At 47.8% G+C, this 23,831-nt stretch overlaps 1 protein-coding gene across 1 annotated transcript in view; it reads right to left on the bottom strand.

Annotated features, from left to right (window-relative positions):
• LOC134026683 (latent-transforming growth factor beta-binding protein 2-like) overlaps positions 1-18,047 on the bottom strand; it is a 68,108-nt gene extending 50,061 nt beyond the window's left edge. The window contains exons 1-3 of the mRNA XM_062469576.1: positions 17,211-18,047; positions 14,033-14,106; positions 105-381 (exon numbers count right to left, since the gene is read on the bottom strand). Coding sequence (XP_062325560.1) covers positions 105-381; positions 14,033-14,106; positions 17,211-17,641 — 782 coding nt within the window. The 5' untranslated portion in view covers positions 17,642-18,047. The remainder of the gene's footprint in view (positions 1-104; positions 382-14,032; positions 14,107-17,210) is intronic.
• Between the last annotated feature and the right edge of the window lie 5,784 nt (positions 18,048-23,831).

The following is a 23,831-nucleotide window of genomic DNA, read 5'->3' as shown; positions in this document are numbered from 1 at the left end:
GAGAGACGAAAACCAAGTCTACAACCAAAAGTACGGCTAGCTCTTTGCGTATGTTGAGCAGTTAAACAGAGACCCCAGAGGGCCTGGGTGTGTGTGAGACTTACACAGCGTGGAGAGGCTGTTTGGTGGTGGCTGGTCTGGGCGTGTGGGCCCCGGGGCCCTGATGGTCTCCAGCCTGCCTGTCCTGGGCTCTCCTCCGAGGCTGGTCTCTCTGGAAGGGGTTGGCTCCTGGCTCCACCCGCCTTAGGGCCCCACCTGAGTGGATGTACACCTGCTCTGGGGCCACCTCCTCACAGCGGCTGCCCTGGAAGCCCGAGCGACACACGCAGGTTTGGGGCCTGCTGCAGGAGCCCCGGTTCTGGCAGGGGGGCTGGCAGTCAGCTGGGGGGAGCAGAGAGAGAGAGGGGGAGGGAGAGAGAGAACATCGTTCGGGTCATGTTGGAACAGGAAGGAGCAGCCTCAGACATGGTCGACGTGATCTCAGAACCCTTGCAGAGGTTCAATCCTGGGACTATTAGCTGGTTGTCACTGCTCATGATTTGACTCCAGCTCTCTGCTAGTAAAAGCCTGGAGAGACTGTCATGTTTGATTTCACCCGAGTACTTAACAACCCTGTTTAGGTTGTATGTGATCACTTCCAGTTTACCCTTATCAGGTTTCTGTCTGGGGCGAGGCCTGCTCCAGCTCTCTGGCGGTTCTGCTAGAGCAGCTGGCGTTCGGACCCTGGCGTTCTGATGGGGTTTTCTAGAAATACCTTTCGTCACTGATTTAGAATCTGCTGTGTGCAGTTACAGTTAGGCGGACAAACAGCTTAAAAAGGTAATAAAACCAGACCCTAAAAGAGAGGGAGCTGGAAACTGGATTCCCCGGTCCAACTGTAAATGCCTTACAACTTCATATATGGAAAGGCTTTGGGCAGATTTACACTGTATTTGAAAAACAAACAGAGAGAGGCTTTACTGTACAAACAGACGGTTTGACGTCCCAATATTTGTCAATTGTCTGCAAGTACAGTTCGAGTGTTGATGTGATTCCACAGAGATGAACCCATCCTACTGTCCTGCCGTTCCCCAGCTAGCTCAACAGTCCTCAGGGTGCGCACCAAACCACCTCTCCGTTTCGCGACACAAACATATATGCTGGATGGCACTTGAGGATTTATGACACTGTCCTCAAACAGTAAATCAGGTCACTCGTCTCTGGGGCTAAAGGAAACAGCGGGGCTCTGTCAACAGGGCTGGAATGCTGTTGACACAGATGCTGTGGACAGCAAGGGACCTGGGGCCTGGGGGCAGCCTGCTGCCAGGCTCTGAGTGTGGTTAGCGAGAGAGCTGGTGGTCTCAGGGACCCTGTGGCTGCTGTCTAGGAGCCCTCCTGCTGTCAGGGTGCTGCTTGGAGGTCCAGTCTGTAGGAGCAGAGTCTACTGTGGTCTGTAGGATCAGAGTCTACTGTGGTCTGTAGGAGCAGAGTTTACTGTGGTCTGTAGGAGCAGAGTCTACTGTAGTCTCTGGTCCTTCTGGGGAAAGCATCACTGGGCTCTATAATAATCTACAGTTCTACAGCTTTGTTCTTTAATTGTAGTCCAACAATGATCGGATTCCCATGTAGAAACCCAACTAAGCCAAGCGGTTTGGGATTCAGTGCCAACATCATGTTTGAACATGAGGATTATTTAAAAAGTAGGAATGACAAACAGTCAATCCACAGTGTGATGACAAAAGGAACCGTTTGGGAACCGAACATGAACCAAGACCATATTCTTGTGGTTTTTGGTGAGGCATATTCACTCACTCATTTGCTAGAACATTTACTTTTAACAGCATGGAGGAAAGTGAAGCTTTCTCTGATGAAGTGTACACTGTTGAGGAAATGTAGGAGTGGACTCATATAACTTAGTCTGTGAATCGAGTTTTCCACCATGGGATAAAATAAGAAGTACTCAGGCTTGATTTGGCAAAGTTAAATATATCATCCACTAACTAGACTTTGGGCTGGCTAGGATCCACTGCCTGCTAGCCCGGGTCTGTTCTGCCTCAAGAGTGTTGAATCAAACAGTTCCAATAACTCACTGACATCATGATGGAGGGTTCAGGCAAACGAATGACAGAAAGCAAGCGTCATAGTCCAGATTGAATCCATTCATCCTGGAGAATGTTCTGACCAGCGAAGCGCAGGATGATCGATGCCCATCAGGGAGGGTGCTGTGACCCTGTGACCCTGTTAGGTTTTGTTGGACAACAGTGATTCAGTTGTGTCACCTTACAAACACACATTCCATGCAGTGACAATGGAGGCGGCAGGTCACTGACTCTGTTCCTCTGACTCTGCCATGCGTTCCACATGGACCCTGGCAGCGCCTGCCTCGCCCCCGCCCCCAGGCCTTTCCTCTGCCCTGCTCAACACTTCCCTGTCACTGTAATTGCTGTCGTTCAGATTTGTCTTGCACCTCATTAAAACTAATTGCCTCACATTCCATCCATTTCACAAAATGTGGTGTAATTATTGCATTGGGGGAATCATAATAAAATAAGAATTCATTTGAAAAGGAATAATAGAAATAGGAAACATTCCTGGCACGGGTCGTTTTGTCCTTAATTAAGAAGACTGCTGACAGACAGGTTAGCTCCATGTCCAATCAGCTGGGACGCTTAGTCTGAACCTGGATATCCAGATCTAAAATCATCTGGTAGACATTGTCCACAGTAAATTTAACGCACAAAAACAACTACTTCAGTCACTTAAAACATCTTCCAGCTTGGTTATCAATAAACACCATTGTCCTGCTGAACTTTGTACCTTCAACCCATCTCACTGGAAGGTTCTCTGAAAACTGAGAGAGGAGCAGTAGGGAGGAACTGAGAGAGGAGCAGTAGGGAGGAACTGAGAGAGGAGCAGTAGGGAGGAACTGAGAGGGAGGAGCAGTAGGGAGGAACTGAGAGAGGAGCAGTAGGGAGGAACTGAGAGAGGAGCAGTAGGGAGGAACTGAGAGAGAGGAGCAGTAGGGAGGAACTGAGAGAGGAGCAGTAGGGAGGAACTGAGAGAGGAGCAGTAGGGAGGAACTGAGAGGGAGGAGCAGTAAGGAGGAACTGAGAGAGGAGCAGTAGGGAGGAACTGAGAGAGGAGCAGTAGGGAGGAACTGAGAGAGAGGAGCAGTAGGGAGGAACTGAGAGAGGAGCAGTAGGTAGGAACTGAGAGAGGAGCAGTAGGGAGGAACTGAGAGAGGAGCAGTAGGGAGGAACTGAGAGGGAGGAGCAGTAGGGAGGAACTGAGAAAGAGGAGCAGTAGGGAGGAACTGAGAGAGGAGCAGTAGGGAGGAACTGAGAGAGGAGCAGTAGGGAGGAACTGAGAGGGAGGAGCAGTAGGGAGGAACTGAGAGAGGAGCAGTAGGGAGGAACTGAGAGAGGAGCAGTAGGGAGGAACTGAGAGAGAGGAGCAGTAGGGAGGAACTGAGAGAGGAGCAGTAGGGAGGAACTGAGAGAGGAGCAGTAGGGAGGAACTGAGAGGGAGGAGCAGTAGGGAGGAACTGAGAGAGGAGCAGTAGGGAGGAACTGAGAGAGGAGCAGTAGGGAGGAACTGAGAGAGAGGAGCAGTAGGGAGGAACTGAGAGAGGAGCAGTAGGGAGGAACTGAGAGAGGACCAGTAGGGAGGAACTGAGAGAGGAGCAGTAGGGAGGAACTGAGAGGGAGAAGCAGTAGGGAGGAACTGAGAGAGAGGAGCAGTAGGGAGGAACTGAGAGAGGAGCAGTAGGGAGGAACTGAGAGAGGAGCAGTAGGGAGGAACTGAGAGAGGAGCAGTAGGGAGGAACTGAGAGAGGAGCAGTAGGGAGGAACTGAGAGAGAGGAGCAGTAGGGAGGAACTGAGAGAGGAGCAGTATGGAGGAACTGAGAGAGGAGCAGTAGGGAGGAACTGAGAGGGAGGAGCAGTAGGGAGGAACTGAGAGAGGAGCAGTAGGGAGGAACTGAGAGGGAGGAGCAGTAGGGAGGAACTGAGAGAGAGGAGCAGTAGGGAGGAACTGAGAGAGGAGCAGTAGGGAGGAACTGAGAGAGGAGCAGTAGGGAGGAACTGAGAGAGAGGAGCAGTAGGGAGGAACTGAGAGAGGAGCAGTAGGGAGGAACTGAGAGAGGAGCAGTAGGGAGGAACTGAGAGAGGAGCAGTAGGGAGGAACTGAGAGAGGAGCAGTAGGGAGAAACTGAGAGAGGAGCAGTAGGGAGGAACTGAGAGAGGAGCAGTAGGGAGAAACTCAGCAATCAGTCCTCCTTTAAAACAGAGCTGGAAATGGATTATATTTTAAACCATAAGAGTTTATGACAAAATGTGTAGAGGCATGTTGAAAACATGTCTGCATATTAAAGTAACCCTGCACCTTTATTAGGTAAGTAGTATTCAGAATTGCCCCAGTGGGCCCCAGTGGGCCCCGGTTCCCTGTTAAAGTCTGACGATGTGTGGAGATGAGGAGGGCCTCCATTATCCACCAGGCTCCCATTTCCAACCGAGCGCTTGTCTCCAGTCTATTACTATCCACTAGAGATTTGCCCGCTCTCTCCAACTAACAGTAATACAACCCATCAAACTTTTACAATCCCCTCATTCAGATAGGGGCAATTTGAAACCAAATATTTGACATAACTCAAACACGTATAAAAAAAAAAGGAGATCTCCCCATTTCCCTTCACAGGTAAAACAATCCTGCCTCAGATAACTTGATATTGGACATTTTGGAAATAATATCAATAACGACGGGCTTAATTGTGATAATCAGAAGGGCTTCTTTCTCCTCAGGTTGAAGAGATTATGTGTCATTATGAGATTTAGGACGACAGTGCTGTCCGGAAGACCAGGGCTTAGGAGGAGAGGACCATAGTCCTCACAGCCAACCGTCCATCAAATCCTTTCACAGAGAAAATTGAAACAGAGAACAATAGTTCAAAGGAAACTTCTAACCCTGCTCAGAATCCAAACTGCAAAAGGCATCTAAAATCTGAAATATAAACAGCCTTTTTGAAAAACCATGAGCAACTAAATGGTCATGATAAAAAATGTTTTAAAAGCTTTTGGGATTCTAGATTTTCAGGGGTGAAATATTCTGTCTTTAAGGGTCAGGGACTGTCTAAAGCTGTTACATGGGTCAAGTGTTGCCAGTTTAAGAGGGGTAAGAACGATATCACGAGGAAATGAGCGTTAAAGTGCACCCATCAACTCAGGTGGAAACAAGCAACCCTTAAGGCATTTCTCCGGAAGTTCTCTCTGACAGAAGGAAGAAGCGATTGAACATTATTAATCCAATCGCTTCTGGATGGTAATAGTTTCAGAATAGTTTCAGATAATAGTTTCCTCTCGTGTTGAGGTGTGGCTTTCATCCAGCGCTTCGTTTTGAGAAAGTGAACCAGCGGTTCTGGATCGCCTCTGACTCAGACCTCCAGCACGCTCCGTGCTGCTTGCGTCTAATTAGAACCAGCAGGGGCAGGCAGCTCCATACTGACTGCGGCTCCAGCGTCTCTTCAGCGGTGTAGTCTGTAGAGGTAATGTTTCACAAAATGGAGGTGTGTATTTCACATCCATGCTCTCGTTGAGTCCCAGTGTGTGTGTTTTTACCTAATACAGTAGTTGGAGCCTTTCCCCCCCACCCCCCCCCCACCTCCTGATGGAGGGATTGGGTTAACCTGCGGTTGACCCATGACATTGTGTACGTTACTTTTAGCCGCAGTATATCCTGCTTTCTATGGCCCCCCCGGTCTGCCTCGTTCAGGTTTTAATGAGCCCCATACTGAGGTGGTGTGGGGGGATGAGCCCGGACCCGCCCGGCCACGCCCCGCATGTGTAAAGCTACCTTTGTGAGCCCTGTGCTCCCCAACACCCACAACCCCCCCTTCCCCTGGAGAACGCCACAACAGGTTCCATATGGGTCCGGAGCGGGAGCCAGTGTGATATATGACTGGCTACGTGTTGCCCCGACAAGCCAGAGGTCTGCACGAGAGAGAGTGGCTGTGGAAAGGTGTTTACTGTTTAGTGCTGCAGAGTAGGGCCGTGTAGGACTGTCAATCAAGCCTGTCATTGCTCAGCTCTGGGGAGAGCTACCAATGACAGGTCCCTGACAGAGTTACATCTCAGGGTGCCGGGAGAAGCAGGAACAGCCACGGTCGTTAGAGAAGGCTGTGCACCTCCAGCTTCCCATGACCAGACGACTGCTGCTCCTCTCCCCAGAGACCCAGCGCAAACACCGGCTCCCACAGCACGCAGCCAGTCCACAGACCAGCAGCGGAGCCTCGACTTGTCATCGGCAGGAAGACGTCAAGACGTCAGGAGCCGCTGCAGTAATTCATTTCTCACCATGCGATCATCCATGGTAGCAATTAGAAAAACATGTGGCAGACCGAAGGAAGGCCAATTGCCACCTAGGAACAGACAGCAGCTGTAGAGGAGCCGGCAGCACTCCTGGTTTGGGAAGACAGAGCGAACGCAAGCAGCACAGCCCTGGAGGTAATGATGGGCTCTCAGACGAGGGTGTGTGTATTGATTACAGGATCTGTCTAATGGCCTGTAAAGCTCTCCAGGCTGCCAGAGAGAGTTATGCCCCTGGACTGTGGACTGTGTGACCCCTTGCTTCTTCAAGTCAAGCAGAGGAGGGCGACACGGCTGTCTGGGTGAAAACCACTTCACCCCTGACTGAACGACGTCACCAGAGAGCTAACCGTTTTAAAGAGCTTCCTCTGCACTTGTAAAAAGTGATGGTTTCTAGGCATAGGCCTTATCAGGGGCAGGAGGGGGGGAGTCGTTTTTATCTTGACGTAAATAATACAGCTCTTTTTTATTTTGTTCTCTCCCTGATCAACGCTTTCCCTCTCCCAACTGATATTGGGTAATTTCAGAGACTATTGTCTTGTATGGTATATTTTTTTTATGTATGCCATAAACAGTTTTGTCTGTACGCTGGTCTTGCTGCAGAACCAACTGCCCTTTGGGGACATGAATGAATGAATGAATAAATGGGATATTGGGTCATTTCAAAGCTATCTAGATGAGAAGACCTAAAGGGGCACATTTTCCACAGAATATTGGCTCTCCACATCTTTCAAAATATATATCTAACTCTTCCATAAAGCTAATGTATATAGCATCGCATGCTCTTCAAACAACTTTACGGACTATAAAAAATCCCTTCTCCCAATGAAATGCCCATACAGGTGACCAGCTGACAGCAGATTCAGTCTTGATAAGGATGAGAGACTGGCCAAGTTCCATGGAATCACTGGAACAACGTCAGACCCAGTGGCAGCCATGGAAACACAGAAATCAAACTGCACCGTAAGAAGTTTATCAACAATATAGGGAGCTGTGCTGAATTTCAGATAAAACATCCAAAATGGCAACAGAGATATAAGGCAAATGCGACTTGAATGTATTCATTTCAAGAAATGAATGAATTTACAGTACGTTTCTGGTGATGGTTCTACGGTGCTGGTTTAAACGCTTCCACATGTAAGTGGGAGGTGCTGAGGTACTGAGGTACTGAGGTGCTGAGGTGCTGAGGTGCTGAGGTGCTGAGGTGCTGAGGTGCTGAGGTGCTGAGGTGCTGAGGTGCTGAGTTGCTGAGGTACTGAGGTACTGAGGTACTGAGGTGCTGAGGTGCTGAGGTACTGAGGTGCTGAGGTACTGAGGTGCTGAGGTGCTGAGGTGCTGAGGTACTGAGGTGCTGAGGTGCTGAGGTGCTGAGGTGCTGAGGTGCTGAGGTGCTGAGGTGCTGAGGTACTGAGGTGCTGAGGTGCTGAGGTGCTGAGGTGCTGAGGTGCTGAGGTGCTGAGGTACTGAGGTGCTGAGGTGCTGAGGTGCTGAGGTGCTGAGGTGCTGAGGTACTGAGGTGCTGAGGTGCTGAGGTGCTGAGGTGCTGAGGTGCTGAGGTACTGAGGTACTGAGGTACTGAGCAGGTGGTAGAGAGTGAAAGCAGATTCAAACTGGTTTTTGTTTCACACCAAACATGGTTGTGAGCTCCTTGCCTCTAACACCAACCATAAGATAAGCTCCTTCCTGCTCCGTGGTGTCACCACCCCACTGCATGTACCTCTGAGGGTTCACACAAGAGGTACAGAAGACTAACGTGGACGTCACTCTCCTCTCAGGGTCTGATGTAAATGTAGAGACAAACAGACAAGACTCAAATGAGTCAAACAGGATGTGTATATATATATATAAAACTGATCAGAAGAGTAACAAAGCCTGTAAGATGATCAAGATGACGGTTATTTCACACAGTCTATCGTGGTTTACAATTACAGGCCAAACTATGAGATACGTTCAGGGGCCAAACTAAATGTTCGTGATCAGAACATGCTGGTGAAGAATAACAGGCCGGACACTGATTACAGTCAGAAGTGACATCTCGCTCTGTAAAGTTATAATTTCAGTGTTTTATTCTCACAACTCGGGTCTCCACACATCCAATTCATGTTCTGTAGAATGAGGTCACTGCCAAATGTTGGGCTGAAAGCGAAAGTCTTTTAACAAAACATACTCGATACCACATTGGAAGGCTTTTCTCTTGCTCAAACATCGGTGAGGATGTGATGGAATTAAAAAAACATTCTATGCAGGAAATTTATATTTGAAAAGAGAGGGAGAAATAAAGAGAGGCAGACTTTTTTCCACAGGGAGTTATTTTAGGGTTAGGGGGGCCTGGACAGAACAGCACAGCAGGCCAAGAAAATCTGGAAGGAAATCAGGACTCTTTTTCTATCACGTTTCACTCAGTCAGTCAAAGGCTGCTTAAGAGGCTGAAAGCAACTTCATCTCTCTTTGCGAGAGTCGCACCTTTCATCTGCCGTCTCCGCGGGCGACCGTGGGGGGGGGTCGCATTTAGATACAGAACTAAAAAGTCCCCAAGACCACAAGGTCATGGATGGTTTTCACTCACGCACGCCACATTTAGCGCAGGATAATATTCCCCACTCCATTAGATACGCCGAAGCAAGTAAGAACTACAATAACTGGACAAACCTACTTGAGTCTTGGACGCTGACCAATCGGCTGTTCCGGTGTAGGGCGGTCAGAGTGAGCCAGCCAGCGCGGTGGGGATCCTCCATCCAGTGAAAGGCCTTCGACATTCAGACCTAATCTCTCTCCGTGTGCGGCAGACCATGTCATTAATCCAATTAACAAGGAGACCATGTCTGGAGGAGAAGCGATCGCAATGCTGACGACACTGATGCATAGTGACCCTGGCAGCAAGGACAACACGGACCTCTGTCCTGCCAGAGCGAGTTCATCTTTTTAATCTAGGCTTGCCAAGTCCCGAGTGTATACAGTAGAAGCACAAGTCTCTAAATGCCAGCTTTGATAGGTGGAGGGAATGAAAGCTAGTGAACCAAAAACAAACACCATAACAGGATATTTGAGAGCTCATTAAGCTCAAGGCTCGCATCAGATACTGTATGTGTGCTACCTGGTTTCCCAGATACAGTTGTTAACCGAGCCAGGCCAGTATTGAGGTTGCTGTTGATCAGTACACAGAGGATAACCCAGCCAGGCCACAGAGGATAGAGATGTGAGGAAGGACACACTTTTGACAGATTCTTAAACCAATTATGACCTTTTTAAACTGACAATTACAATGAGACTAATACTACAGAATAATTTAATAATATAATACAATATATAAAACACTACCAGCGTATGCCTGGTACTGTAGCTAATGTTTTGTTACTGTCCTGAATGAATGTGTTTGTCTGTTTAATCAGGTGCCAATCACATTTAGACATGTAACTAATAGTCTCTTTTGATTGAGGTTAACTGCAAGGGGACTTGGCTATTTTGGAAACAGGTCTCTGGGGATATTTATGATACAAAGCAAAGGAATTCCAGTAATCCAATGTTCTGCTTTTCGTGGTGGTTATTGTTCACCAAGGTGTGCTGCCTTCCCCTTGCTAACCATTTCTGTCTCATTTAACGACTCACTGACTTGCTGGTGAGTCACTGACTTGCTTATTGATGCTTCGATAGTTCTCCAACGATCAATTAAAATACTGAAAGTGATCAAAATACTTCCAAAAGAGAGAACTAATGCCATCTATCATGTCCTATTTCTTAGCAATATCCTCCATTACTTTGATGTCTCCTTTGATTAAATTGGCACAAGTACAACTATTTATCAACCAGTAATTTCAGTTTCATCACAATTATATGTTTAGTCGATGTGATTAAGCTTAGGCCAACTATGAACAGGATTTATGTTTGGGATTATGTATTTCTGCCTGCCTGCCTGCCTGCCTGCCTGCCTGCCTGCCTGCCTGCCTGTCTTTCTGACTGTCTTATCAGCCAAACAAGGCTGTATATGGATATCCTGCCTCTCTAGATCTCAGTGACAGCTCCTCTCGTGTTGGGGAACAGATGTAAATCTGGAAATGTTACTGCAGATAGAGAATGACCCAAATACCAGATGCACCTTCTCAGCTCTGTAGGGGTTCGGCCTGTAAATAAGTCCAGTCCAGTAAAAGATGGAACACCTGTCTCCACTTTATGGCTTAGACCAATCAAAACAGCTTCACATAGAAAGGCAACCAATGGCTGACAAGACCATGCTGACAGGATGTTCAAAGATAGGGTTCAAAGTCGGATACAAATTTATTGTGGACAACTTGGTCACAAAATCACTTTGTACTCATAAAAGTAGTACCAGTTAATAAGATGAGGTTACACGTCGAGGCAATTACCAACAAAGAAGGTTTAATTTCTTGTTATTGTTGAGCGCGCCAGTGCATAACATCCAAACTTTTGACAGATGCGACTTGTATTAAGAAGCACGTCTGTGGACCATCTCCCAGAGTTTACAACAATGCAGAAAACACGCCAAGCCTCTAGGGCCTAGGACCAGGCAGGACTAGCCGCTCTGCAAGTTAGGCTCACAACAGTCTGCCTGGTCCTAGGCCTTGTCCTAGGCCTTGTCCTAGGCCTGGTCCTAGGCCTGGTCCTAGGCCTGGTCCTAGGCCTGGTCCTAGGCCTGGTCCTAGGCCTGGTCCTAGGCCTGGTCCTAGGCCTGGTCCTAGGCCTGGTCCTAGGGTTGACCAGGCAGGACTAGCCGCTCTGCAAGTCAGGCTCACAACAGTCTGCCTGGTCCTAGGCCTGGTCCTAGGCAAGTCAGGCTCACAACAGTCTGTACATTCCAAACCAGTTAAATCCTTCTCGATGTCCTCTAAATCCGACAACTGAACCCCAGCCCCAGACTCAGCCCCAGACCCAGACTCAGCCCCAGACTCAGCCCCAGACTCAGCCCCAGACTCAGCCCCAGACCCAGCCCCAGACTCAGCCCCAGACAGCCCCAGACTCAGACCCAGCCCCAGACTCAGCCCCAGAACCAGCCCCAGAACCAGCCCCAGACTCAGCCCCAGAACCAGCCCCAGACTCAGACCCAGAACCAGCCCCAGACTCAGACTCAGCCCCAGAACCAGCCCCAGACCCAGCCCCAGACTCAGCCCCAGAACCAGCCCCAGACTCAGCCCCAGACTCAGCCCCAGACTCAGCCCCAGACCCAGACCCAGCCCCAGACTCAGCCCCAGACTCAGACCCAGAACCAGCCCCAGACTCAGACCCAGACCCAAACTCAGCCCCACTCCTACACCATGTAGCATTCTCTCAGACCCACCAACCTGTTCCTGTTACATGTGCTCGGACCTCAACCTGACCTCTGACCTCAACCTGATTCAACAAGGAGGATTTACAAAGCAACCTTATTTTCCAAGTGTAAGGCAGAGTTTCTGGGTACATGTACAGCTTGTGTCTCTGTAAGGTCAAGAGGTCATGCAGCGAGGCCCCCTCTGAGCAGAATATAGCATGCAGTCCAGACAGTGGGGAGACAGTAAGGAAAATCATGTACAAATAGGGCTTATGTGATTAACGACCACTTCACCTGCTGAACGTTCTAGTGTATCAGTGTACTGACCACTGAAGACCCGTTAAGGAAGCGATTCTGTGCATTCTATGTTTGAACATGTCCAGATACTGTATTTAAGCACTTGTAAGAGAGAGTCTTCACTCATGCTAGCCACTCTGTTGTGGATTGGTGGCATGATCCGACGTCGAGCTAATAAAACCGAGTCAACCCTTTTATAATTGTCGTGACTCTTTCCGGCCTGCCTGCTGAGATATCTCATCCTTACACCAAGACATTCAATCCACCGTTCAGGGGTAAAAGGTGCAACTGATGGATTTAATATGAGGCATTCATTCAATTCCTTCTCCTAGGATTTCCTGGATGTAATGAACCAACAACATGTTTTCAATGATATGTAGGTTGGCAGGTTCGTGTTTTCGTTCTGTCGCCCCGAGTTACTCTTCTGCATGGACAAGCCTCACTTGAGGAGCCCAGAGAACGACCAACGGGCCACACTGGTTACCGGTGGGTGGGATGTGCATCTCCATGGAGGTCTCCCATGAGGGGGCTCCTAGGGCAGGCTTGTGTTGGCACCATGCCTCCCCGGGGCTCACAGTGTGGGCTTCTCCAAACTGAAGGTGCCCTCCAGTCACGCCTGGGTGAGAGCCCGGATCCTAACGCAGACCAGATGCTGAGACCCTCTCAGCAGCTCCTCTGTGAGTCAGACGGACACTTTAGAAGGGACCTGCTACTTTGCGGTGGGTGGTAAATATTTGCCTGTTGGATTTTAGTAACTCCAGCTCTGTTTTAAATGTAATTTACACCTTGGTAAGTGTGCCTTTAGGTGGGGCTTGAGAAAAGGAGTCAGTGTGGAGGTGGGAGGGGCATGGAGGGTGGGAGGGGCATGGAGGGTGGGAGGGGCATGGAGGGTGGGAGGGGCATGGAGGGTGGGAGGGGCATGGAGGGGCATGCTCCTCATTAGGCAGCAGTGGCGTCTGTAGTGTAATCTAAGTTGACTGGGTGACTTATTTTATGGACCTGTCTGGTGGCAAAACAACAACAACCAATGTGGGACATGTGTGGGAGAGAGAGAGAGAGAGAGAGAGAGAGAGAGAGAGAGAGAGAGAGAGAGAGAGAGAGAGAGAGAGAGAGAGAGAGAGAGAGAGAGAGAGAATTGGAGCAGGGGGAGAAAGTGGAGGGATGTGTTTCGTGAGCTGTTGTAAAACAGAACTGCAGGTTGGGAGTGCGGGTTTCACATTCTGTGCTTGTAAAACATAAAGATAACTCTTTCTAAAACAGCTTATTTTAAAACCTGTTATTTCATCCTGCAACAAAAAAACAAACGAAAACCTTTTTAACGTTTGCAGACGGAGAGACAGAGCGAGTGATTGTCTTTTTATCCTTGTCTGAGATGTTCCCTGTGGGTGGGGTGATAGGTGGGTAGCAGGGCAGGATTCTCAACACTGAACAAACATTTAAATGCTCCCACTAGTATGACTCCTGAACAGTTAACCATCTAACAGTAAAATTACTGAAAGAAAACTTGCCAAATGTCAAGAATGTTACAATGAAAAGCAAAGCAACACTTTAACGCTGTTAAAATCCTGCCGAAATTGCACTTTAAAAAGTGTCCAATTATTAAATCACGCTGGTATCTGCCATTCTGGTTTTAATCGTACGGCAGTTAAGGCATCCAATAATGCTGTGGTCGTATTAAAAAAGGGCAGTTCCACCCGTAACCAAGAGCTTGTGTCAGACAGCCAGCTGCTAAGCACTGGTAATTTCCTCGCTAAGATTCAAAATGAAAGGAACACGCAACTCAGCATGACAAACATGACCATGAAGCCTGTAACACTCCGAAAACATTTCCACTTCCACAACGCAGACATTATGCATCTGACTTTGTCGTCGTTCAGTCAGACTTCAAGAAAAATTCCCCTTCCAAGTCTTAGCATGTCTGTTTCTTCTTTAAGCTGGATAATTGTCACCGATCTATACCCCCCCCCCCCTCCCCCCAGCCAGCCCCCCTCCTGCTAAAGATATTTACAGTCTTGTCCATAAAAGGTTCTTACTGGAGAGGACGGATGGTCCTCGTTAATGGGAAGGGCATGGTCAGCCCACAGGACACAGAGACTATTGTTTACCGAGGATCCATGATTGGAGATGAATACTTACGCTTGATGCAGCGACTCGTCCCTGGAGCCTGCGCCCAGCCGGAACAGCACTGCTGGCCTCCACACACATTGGCCCTGCGAGAAAGAGAGGGCACGGCTACGTCAAACTCTGATCATTTTTATACGGCTCTTTTAACACAGAAACATTTACATTTAGTCATTTAGCAGACGCTCTTATCCAGAGCGACTTACAGTAAGTACAGGGACATTCCCCCGAGGCAAGTAGGGTGAAGTGCCTTGCCCAAGGACACAACGTCATTTGGCACGGCCGGGAATCGAACTTGCAACCTTCTGATTACCAGGCCGCTTCCCTAACCGCTCAGCCACCTGACTCCCACCTGAAACGTCACAGAGGGCTGCACATACGCCACATAACTGCACCTAAACCCTCAAGGAAGACAATGTCCAAAACTCCCAGGAGAACTCATAGGGAGAAGGAACTGAAGAAACCCTGGGAAGAGCGCTTCAGTGAGGGATCCCCTCCTCCAGAGACGGCCGGGTGACCAGGATTCACAACAGCAACGCCATGCTGAATACATAGCACCCTCAGACACATAACTCAAGACATAATAGTCTGAGTGTTTGAGGGTCTCCCCCCCCCCCCACATTCCTTGGGACAAATTTGATTCAGAAAGACATCGTGAAGGCAGGTCCTTTCATGTGGGCACCTCGGAGGTTCATCTGTAATTGCAGATGAATTGGGAGTCAGGTGGCTGAGCGGTTAGGGAAGCAGGCTAGTAATCAGAAGGTTGCCAGTTCGATTCCCGGCCGTGCAAAATGACGTTGTGTCCTTGGGCAAGGCACTTCACCCTACTTGCCTCGGGGGAATGTCCCTGTACTTACTGTAAGTCGCTCTGGATAAGAGCGTCTGCTAAATGACTAAATGTAAATGTAATTGCGTTTTGATCCAATAACATTTTCCAAGGCGTAGCTTGAAACCCCATCTGTGAGTGTGTAGCCTCCCAGGTCCGTCTCCGAGGAGCGACGGCTCCGGGAGAGAGCCTCCCGTGGACCCCGCGGAGCACAACCCTGCCCGGTCATTCATGAATCAGACTAAACGAAGGATGACAAGTTTCAAACGGTTATAACTGCATTCTTCGCATTCTTTAATCGGCGGAGGGCAGAGCGGGCAATTTCGCACAATGAGACACATGAAAAGGCAGCACACCACAGGAGAAACCTAGAGGCAACGTTAAACCCCAGCGGCTTAAGTGCCGCCATATATCTACGCCCCCATCACCTCTTCACTATATGTTCATGTAAGTGGATGTCTGAATCATGTAGATGCTGTGTGATTAGAGTGATGACTCACAGGCTGACTGAGGGCTGGTAGGATGGGAGGACGGAGGTGTTATGGTGAAAGACAGAAGTACTTAACTATCCTGCCTGAAGCTGCTTCTCCTGCTATTCCTTCGTAAGAAAATATATGGCACTGACAGAAGTCAAATGTTACTTTGGCAAAGCTCGACCTGGAGTCAATCCTGCATACAAACACAACAGTGGATGGCAGGAATCACATTTGTGTCTAGTTTTACGGTACATCGAAATACATCCCAGTGAAGCCATGATTTAGCAGTTGTTAGGAGAGCTGGAGCACAGCTGGTTCTTTCCCTGACAGGAGCGGGGATACAGGAATACAGTGTGACCTTTCACCTCCCCGAGGGCAGCACTGGAGACCAGTGAATGAGTAAGTAGAGGGAAGTCCGGGTGGAAATGTGTCATGCACAAACTGTACTAACGAGGAGCACATGATTCATTCAACCCAATGATTCAGAGAGATGTGGAAAGAAACATGTGAATAACAACAAGGTAATGGCTCTGAAGATTTACGACACCTTAAGATGCGCTTTAAAACTCAAAGGACCCTATTCAGTCAAGACTGGGAAACAGAGCTTCTGGTGTAACTAACTTTGGCCTTTCTCCTGTGGTGCAAGAAAACAAGTTTGATTCAATATACAGCTGAGTTATTTTCTTTGCACGCTGTAAATATTGTTAAGTAGGGCACACAGACTCCAAACTCTGAATTCTTGCAGAGAAAAAAGAAAGATGTTTGTGGTTTGGGTGCTGTGTTTCTAGATGGAACGGGCCCCACAGTGTAGTTAGGACTGGAGGAACAGAGGAGTGTTGCAGCTCAAAGGATGACAATGGAACAGAATAGAGCAGATTGATGATAGACGGAGACCATTGCTGAGAAGGCTCTGTCAAACAAGTAATCATCATGTGTGTTTGTAGTGCTGGAATCAAGCAACAAAGATATAAGATCCAGCTACGGGATCAAAAGTATCAAACAGGAGGGGTTGAAATCAGGGCACGCTAAATTGGCCAATTCAGACAGGGCTTCTTTAACAGGCTTCACAGATGTACAGTATTCTATATGCTCTAGACCAGGGAGCGTGTTCACATCCTCGAACAGATGCTGAACCAATCACAGACCATCCTCACACTGCTCATAAAGTGGTCACATAAATTGTCCATATAAATAATGTTATTCTCACGGGGCATTAGGCTGTTATGAAATACTCAATACCATTTCATTTACATCTATTGTCTACAGCCACAGGTGAACTCCTGCCGCCCTGGCTAATTATTACGCATTTCTCTTCTATGTGTAAGAAGTGTGGTTCATGGTAGTTCAGAACAGGCCTATAGCTGCAGGAGGGTCCCTTTAGCAAGAAGAGAGGACTTGAATGGAAACAACCAATGGGTCTGTTTGGAGTTAAGAAAAAGATTTTCAGCATTGAGAGAGGGCCGTTGGAGAAACAGGTGTTTTTGATCATTAAGTGAATTTACAAATGTGCACCAGCCATAGGCTGTGGTAGAACCACTACATGGCTGGTGGCAACATGATGGATCAACAGAGCTTAGGTATGGAGAAACACACACACAGTACACACACAATACACACACACACAACACACATCACAACTGTTGTGATGACAAGGAGAGAACTATCCAAATTGGGACCCTCTGGATTTTGAATCTAGGAAGTTCATGTCCTGCTATGCCATTCCAGTACATTCGGGTAATTGCCATGTATTCGATTGGAGAGACCAGACTCATTTCATTCATCATTTCACCACCATGAATGAGACGATTGTACAATCGTCACTGAAATGTCCTGGGACTATGGAAACATCCACATGTAACACTTTATTGAGACATTTGACTGAAATTCTTACCCGACAAGACGCCTAGTCTTTGATGAACTGTGTTTGTTAGCCTGTCTGGAACCGCTTCTGGGTCTGGCCTGTGATGACTGGTGGGTGCCCAGTTGTCTAGGTGTTCGTACCCCACCGCGAGCTCGTGTGGCTTCGCCCGCCATGCGAGCGGGGTGCACTTCAGGTGCACTTCCGTCACCTCGAGGTGGTGTGACCACTGCTGCGTTGTGAGAAGATACTGGGGAACTTTCACTGGATGGTTTGGCTGTGACAGAGTCCTCGGGTCCCCGCATGGAATGACCTTGGCTTCTCGCTCGAGACAGTAGCTGGTCCCACATCGCTGGGGCGCCTGCACCATCCTGCATGCCATCTGCTGATTCTTTCTGACAGTCACACATTCGCACAAGTGCTACGGAAAAAAACACTAGAACTATCATAAAAAAACGGTCCATTATGTAATCGAAATGTCTTTTTCAAAATTGCCGCGGAGGCTGCAGTCACACTTTTATCGGGAGCCAATCAAGAAAGTCGTATAATTTAACAAGACGATATCCTCTTTCTACTTAGATATCTGTCCATAGTGAGCAAGTAAGATTTCCACAGGATGCAACTTAGTCTATGCTACCTATCAACTAAAAAATAATAGTAAAAAAAAAAAATCGCCTTCGTTTAATGTGATATGTGGAGAAAATTATGCCAATCTCGGATAAGTATTAATCCATCTGTTATAGTTCATGTTTTCCCTGCGCGGTAATAGCACGGCCAGCAGAGCGGTTCCCGGGCTGAGCTGCAGCGCTGTTGCCTCGAAGTGAAAGTAGGCTGTTCGAGCGTGTGTCGTTCTCCCGTACATATGACCACCTCTTCGGTTCTGAAGTCACCGGGAATGTTTGTAGGGATTGCATGCCTTTTACAAGAAGGAACTCCCCCTTTCGTGGTCGTATTGATGCGTACACGCACTGCCTCACCGCGCCTTTCTATTTTAAAACCATGACAGCAGACACGTTTTAAGAACTTTTTAAAAACGTGTTACCACAAGAAACTACGGTTTCCGCACAGTGTACACTTCAACTTACAGTTAGCCTACGTTGTGCCCAACGCACGTGCGGTCCATCATTTGGACACTGCTCAAATCTTTAAGCGGTAAAAAAGTGATTTAAAAGATTTACTCATCTGCAACTTACACCGTCGAAGTTATAACTTGATAAACGGTGCAATAGATATTCTTACAAATAACAATGTAAAACAAGGGAAAATGTAGTTTGCTCACGGTTAAAGCTCAATTTCAGTTCTTGGAAAACTAGCGAGTTACATAACCGTCATCTCATTCATCTCATCTATGCGACATCATCAGTTTCCCCTCACTGTCTGGAAACAACACACATCTATACTCCCAGAAGTTCTTAAACAACCCAAAGAGAGTTGGCTGCCTCGTTAATTCAACCCACAAAGACGCACTTTGCCTCACATCCCAGAAGCTGCTGCATGCCAGCTCCATTCCTATTCACCGTGACGGGTTCCAGCAGTCAGACCAGAGGTCTAGCTTAGCGGCCCGCTGGGTCTATACATCCATCATGCGTCATAAATCAATACTGGTAATAAGTCTAACCCTCTGCAGCCAAGTTTAAAGGATAAACTAACAAACGTCATTAGATATCAGGAAATAATTTGTTGTTGTTTACCATAATACTGTCTACCATAATGTGTGAGAGTGTTAGGGAGAGCGAGCCAGATGTCTGTTCTCTTACAGTGCAGTACATGTTGCTTAGACACAGAGTCCTCCTGCCTCACCTCCAGCTTGTGTGGTTTCCCAGACATTTCCAGTCTGGAGCTGAGCTGTGTACAAAACTGTAGCGGATTGAGTCTCTTCCTGCTCGTGGGAAATCGAATTAGAAAAGGGAGCTGTCTTACGATTCTCCTTGTCTCATACCAAACCTCTGGCCTGTTGTCTCTGGTCTCAGAGTGCACAGCTTCCCAAGAAGGAAAAATACCAGACTTACAATGTACATACAAAGTATAGGAACAAACATACTTATGTATTACAGTTGTCAATAAGTATGACTAAGTACACTTCCAACTGTGTAGAAAAATATGAATATAATGAAGGATATACAGAGAGTCAGATGGCTGAGCGGTTACGGAATTGGGCTATTACCCAGAAGGTTGCCAGTTCGATTCTGGCTGTGCAAAATGACGTGTCCTTGGGCAAGACACTTCACCCTACTTGCCTCGGGGGGAATGTCCCTGTACTTACTGTAAGTCGCTCTGGATAAGAGCGTCTGCTAAATGACTAAATGTAAATATAGTGTGGTTCATACATTTCTGTGAACTGACCTGAGTTAGGGTTAGCACCGCTAGGAGCTTCAAGGTGGTGTCTCTGCTGTGCCACTTCAGGGCTCTGGAAGGCTGTGCTTCTGGACAGCAACACTGTGCTTCTGGACAGAAACACTGTGCTTCTGGACAGCAACACTGTGCTTCTGGACAACAACACTGTGCTTCTGGACAGCAGCACTGTGCTTCTGGACAGCAACACTGTGCTTCTGGACAGCAACACTGTGCTTCTGGACAGCAACACTGTGCTTCTGGACAGCAACACTGTGCTTCTGGACAACAACACTGTGCTTCTGGACAGCAACACTGTGCTTCTGGACAACAACACTGTGCTTCTGGACAGCAACACATTGCGTGTGGATGGCGTGTGGATGGCGTGTGGATGGCGTGTGGATGTTTAGAGCAGACATGGATGTTGTGAAAGTGCAGCACCTGGAGTGACTCTGGCATGAACAGCAGGAGATTCCCCCTGGCTGAGACGAGCCCGCTTTTACCAAGAGTACTCACTTACGACCGCTCTGGAAAGACAACCAAGACAGTCCTACTGGTTCTCAAGTTAAGAGACAGAAGGATAGCTGCATTTATGCAGTAAACAAGTCGTGCACGTCCACAGCTTACTGATAACAACTCTAAAGGTTATATGAAATGGCATGATCCTCTAGTGAACTAGTGAACTGTCTCAGTACAATAGTATCTCTGCAGCAGGGGTCATGTGAGAGAGTGTGCACCAGAGATGGGAAGTAACAAGGTACAAATACTTTGTTACTGTACTTAAGATTTTTCTGGTATCAGTATTTTACTTCACTATTTCTATTTCTGCAAACGTTTTACTTTCATTCCTTTTTTTTTTTTACACAAATATCAGTATTTTCTGCTTCTTACATTTTAAAGCCAGGCTCGTTACTTTAGTTTTAATCTTTAAACATGAGTGTCTGTACTTCTACTTGAGTGAAGGATGTGTGTACTGCTGCTATGTCTGGTGTGCCCATACGTGTGAGAGAGAGAGAAAGAAAGAGGGTGGGCTGTTCTTTCGCATCGGTCCCAGTAAACCTAACGCTTTGCAAGGCTGTGAACTGAGAGGCCATTGTGGCCGTTGTGTCTGTATGGGACGGCATTGTAGAGCTCCTGACTTGTCATATTCTATGGGTGTGACACCTTTTAATCAATTCTGCCCGGTGAACAAAAACCTTGAGGCTGGCCTGTCAGTGGGGATGTCCCCAGAGAGAAGCCTTTGCGTTTATTTGGTCGGAGGCACAATGACTGACGTTCTGGTCACCATTAGAGTGCTGCCTGGAGTTCAGAGTTCAAGTGTACCCATTGAAAACCCAAACAGTATCATTACGCCCAGAAAGTAGGGCCCTCATTGTAACTGAGTATCAACAGTGCATTCTTAGCTGTGGCTCCAGAATTTTAAGTGTTCCGTTTGAATTGGCCTCTGTGAGAGCTCTTGATAGGGGAGACCAAGAGGGAATGTCAATCTCATTTACCTTTTGCCATTTGTACCAATGACTCCAGCCTTCTTTTCCTCTGACCAACGGTGGACACAATACAGATATTGTTCAGGCTGGACAGCAGTGAGGGACCAGGGAAAAGGAGAACCAAATGTACCACATATATTAGCCTTGGGGACTCGTTTGACAGAACAACATTTTGCCACAGCCTGAATCGGATATGTGATCCATGAATGCATTTTTTTCTTCATTGAACATGACAGCTTCTATTTGGATCAGATATCACGGGAGTCCTCTGTTGATCCTGCCGCAGATTATAAAGCGTATGTTATACAGACACTCCCCAAGAGAAAGCAGCCGAAGATAGAGGAGTTGGTGCGATGTGCTCAGACTGAGCTGAGTTTCCTGGCCTGCGTGGAGGAGGTGCTGTCAGCTTGGTGCTACAGAAGTTGGTCACATGGGCGTCATTTAAGACAACCACTTTCACTGCTTCTTTTATGAGATACACTCAGACTCGAGTTCTGTCTTTATAAAACCGTGAGACAGGTGGTGGGATTATGTGTGTGTGCGTGAGTGTGTGTGTATTGTTTAGTTTGCCAAATTGCTGCAGACAAAGTGGAAAAATGTATGAACTGTGTTAGAATGAGATTCCAGTAACACTAAAAAGCTACACAGACCTCACCACCACTGGCAGCATAGCGCAAGTATGTCATCCAACACTGGCATTACATCCACACAGCATTACATCCAACACTGGCATTACATCCACACAGCATTACATCCAACACTGGCATTACATCCACACAGCATTGTTTCAGCTGAAAAACTCTTAATTCATTTGAATTCTTTCAGGTTCACAAAGACTTCAGGGATGACGTGCTTCTTGAAAACTGTATATCAGGAAATGGATCAGATTGAGAATTTCCTTGTGGAACTCCCCCAAAACCTAACATTGCCTTAACGACAAGCCGCCCTTTGAAACTCTTAAAGCTCTATCAGTGAATAAGCATTCAGCCTCAACATCTCCTTGGCAAAAGCACCAGTGTCTCACAGCACACATGCCGGCCCCATCGCTAAGACCTGAGATATGCATGACTATTGGCAATGTCATAATGAACCAAGAGCCAACTGTATCAAGAGACCTAAGACTTCAAATCAGGAGAAACAAAAAGATTCACCTCATTGCCATGGCTGTAGCTCAGAGGTAGAGCATTTGACGGCAGATCAAGAGTTTCAAGGTTCAAATCCTTTCTCCTGTTTGTCGCTTTGGCTGAAAGTAAATATAACAACACACACGTTGTCGAGGCACACTGGATCGTTTCATGGGTTGCCGTTGTTTGGTAAACGTCTTCATGGTGGATGGTCCAGGACGCAGGCTGGTGGAGGTGGATCATTACTGTTTTAGTGTGGGCTTCCTGGACAGAGCTGAGAGACCTGATCCTGGTGTTTGGGGTCACCCTGCAGGGGCTCAGGGGCTTCGTTTGTGTTTCTTCTCTCCGTGTAATAAACCCTGTCCGTGGTGGACCGAGGCCCACCCTCTGAAGTCAGACACGGACACAGAGACACCCATGGAGCTGGGGCAGTCAGCCCCCTCCACCCTTCTGACCGAGTACTGACTGACCTCTGGAGCAGCCCAGGGAGAGAGAGAAGGAGAGAGAGAGAGAGGTAGACAGAGAAAGAACGATAGATGTAGAGAAAGAGGGAGAGGTAAAGAGAGAGACAGTGGTAGAGAGGAGAGGGAGAGGTAGAGAGAGAGACCGTAGTAGAGAGGAGAGGGAGAGAGACAGTGGTAGAGAGAGGAGAGAATGAGAGATAGAGATAAATGGAGAGAGAGAGGGAGAGAGATAGAGGATGAAAGATGAATAGAGAGAGGGAGAAATAGAGGGAGAGATAAAGTTGGAGAGATCGAGAGGAAGATAGAGAGGGAGAAAGAGATCGAGGAGGACAGATGAATAGAGGGAGAAATAGAGGGAGAGAGAGATGGAGATAGAGACGGAGATAGGCAGAGAGAGACATCCTGAGGGCGCCTGCCCTGTGGAGACAGGGCTATTCTGTGAGCAGGAATGTGGAGAACTGGAGGTAAACAAGGTCTCCCGCAGTCCCCCCCACTGCCCCCCCCCCCTCCCTCCGACCCAAGCCCTGGCAGCAAAGCGCTCCCAGAGGACGTTTACCAACATAACGACCTCCTCTATTAGGAATGTGATCAGGGCAGCTGCCTCTCATTAGCATAAATCTCAATTATGAAGGTGCTTGAGATTTGATTGGTCCTCAGCGCCCTCCCCATTTTTCTCTTCTTGGTTCACTGGTTTGAGTAAAGTGTGTTTGGCCCGGGGGAGTGTGATCATAGGCAAGCAGGTTTACAGCCTGGGACATACATCACCGTGAAGGAGAGGCCTTCTCATGGTTTTAGTGTAACTTGTGTCTGTAAGATGAATCACATTAGAGCTGTTTAACATTAGGTCCCCCTCGCAAGCCAGTTTGGGTAAACATTTCCTGTTGAATCAGCCAGCGTTTCTGAACGGACGTTCAAGTTACTATTTTAGTCATTCCTTTGCATGTGGCCGTGCAGTCGTCTGAAGGCGTCAGATGTAGTAGGGTTTCTTTATCAACAATGCACTGCATGATGTCACGACCCCACCATGATGAATACCACTGGACAGGATTCAAAAGGCGGATCGTGCGAAAGGCCAATTAGGTTAAAAGAGACCCTGTCCATGACATTCCACCAAGTCTACTTATCCCACAACTGAGAGTGCTTCCATTCATTAGCCGGCGACGCTCAGATTCACGGCAAATCAGTCTTGGTGTAAATCAGCTAAGGAACAGCAGTAACCAGTGAGTACATGTGGAGGAGGGAAGATAC

Source organism: Osmerus eperlanus, chromosome 9 (assembly GCF_963692335.1).
Source record: "Osmerus eperlanus chromosome 9, fOsmEpe2.1, whole genome shotgun sequence".
NCBI classification, from domain to species: domain Eukaryota; kingdom Metazoa; phylum Chordata; class Actinopteri; order Osmeriformes; family Osmeridae; genus Osmerus; species Osmerus eperlanus.
This window is presented reverse-complemented; position numbering and strand designations above follow the sequence as displayed.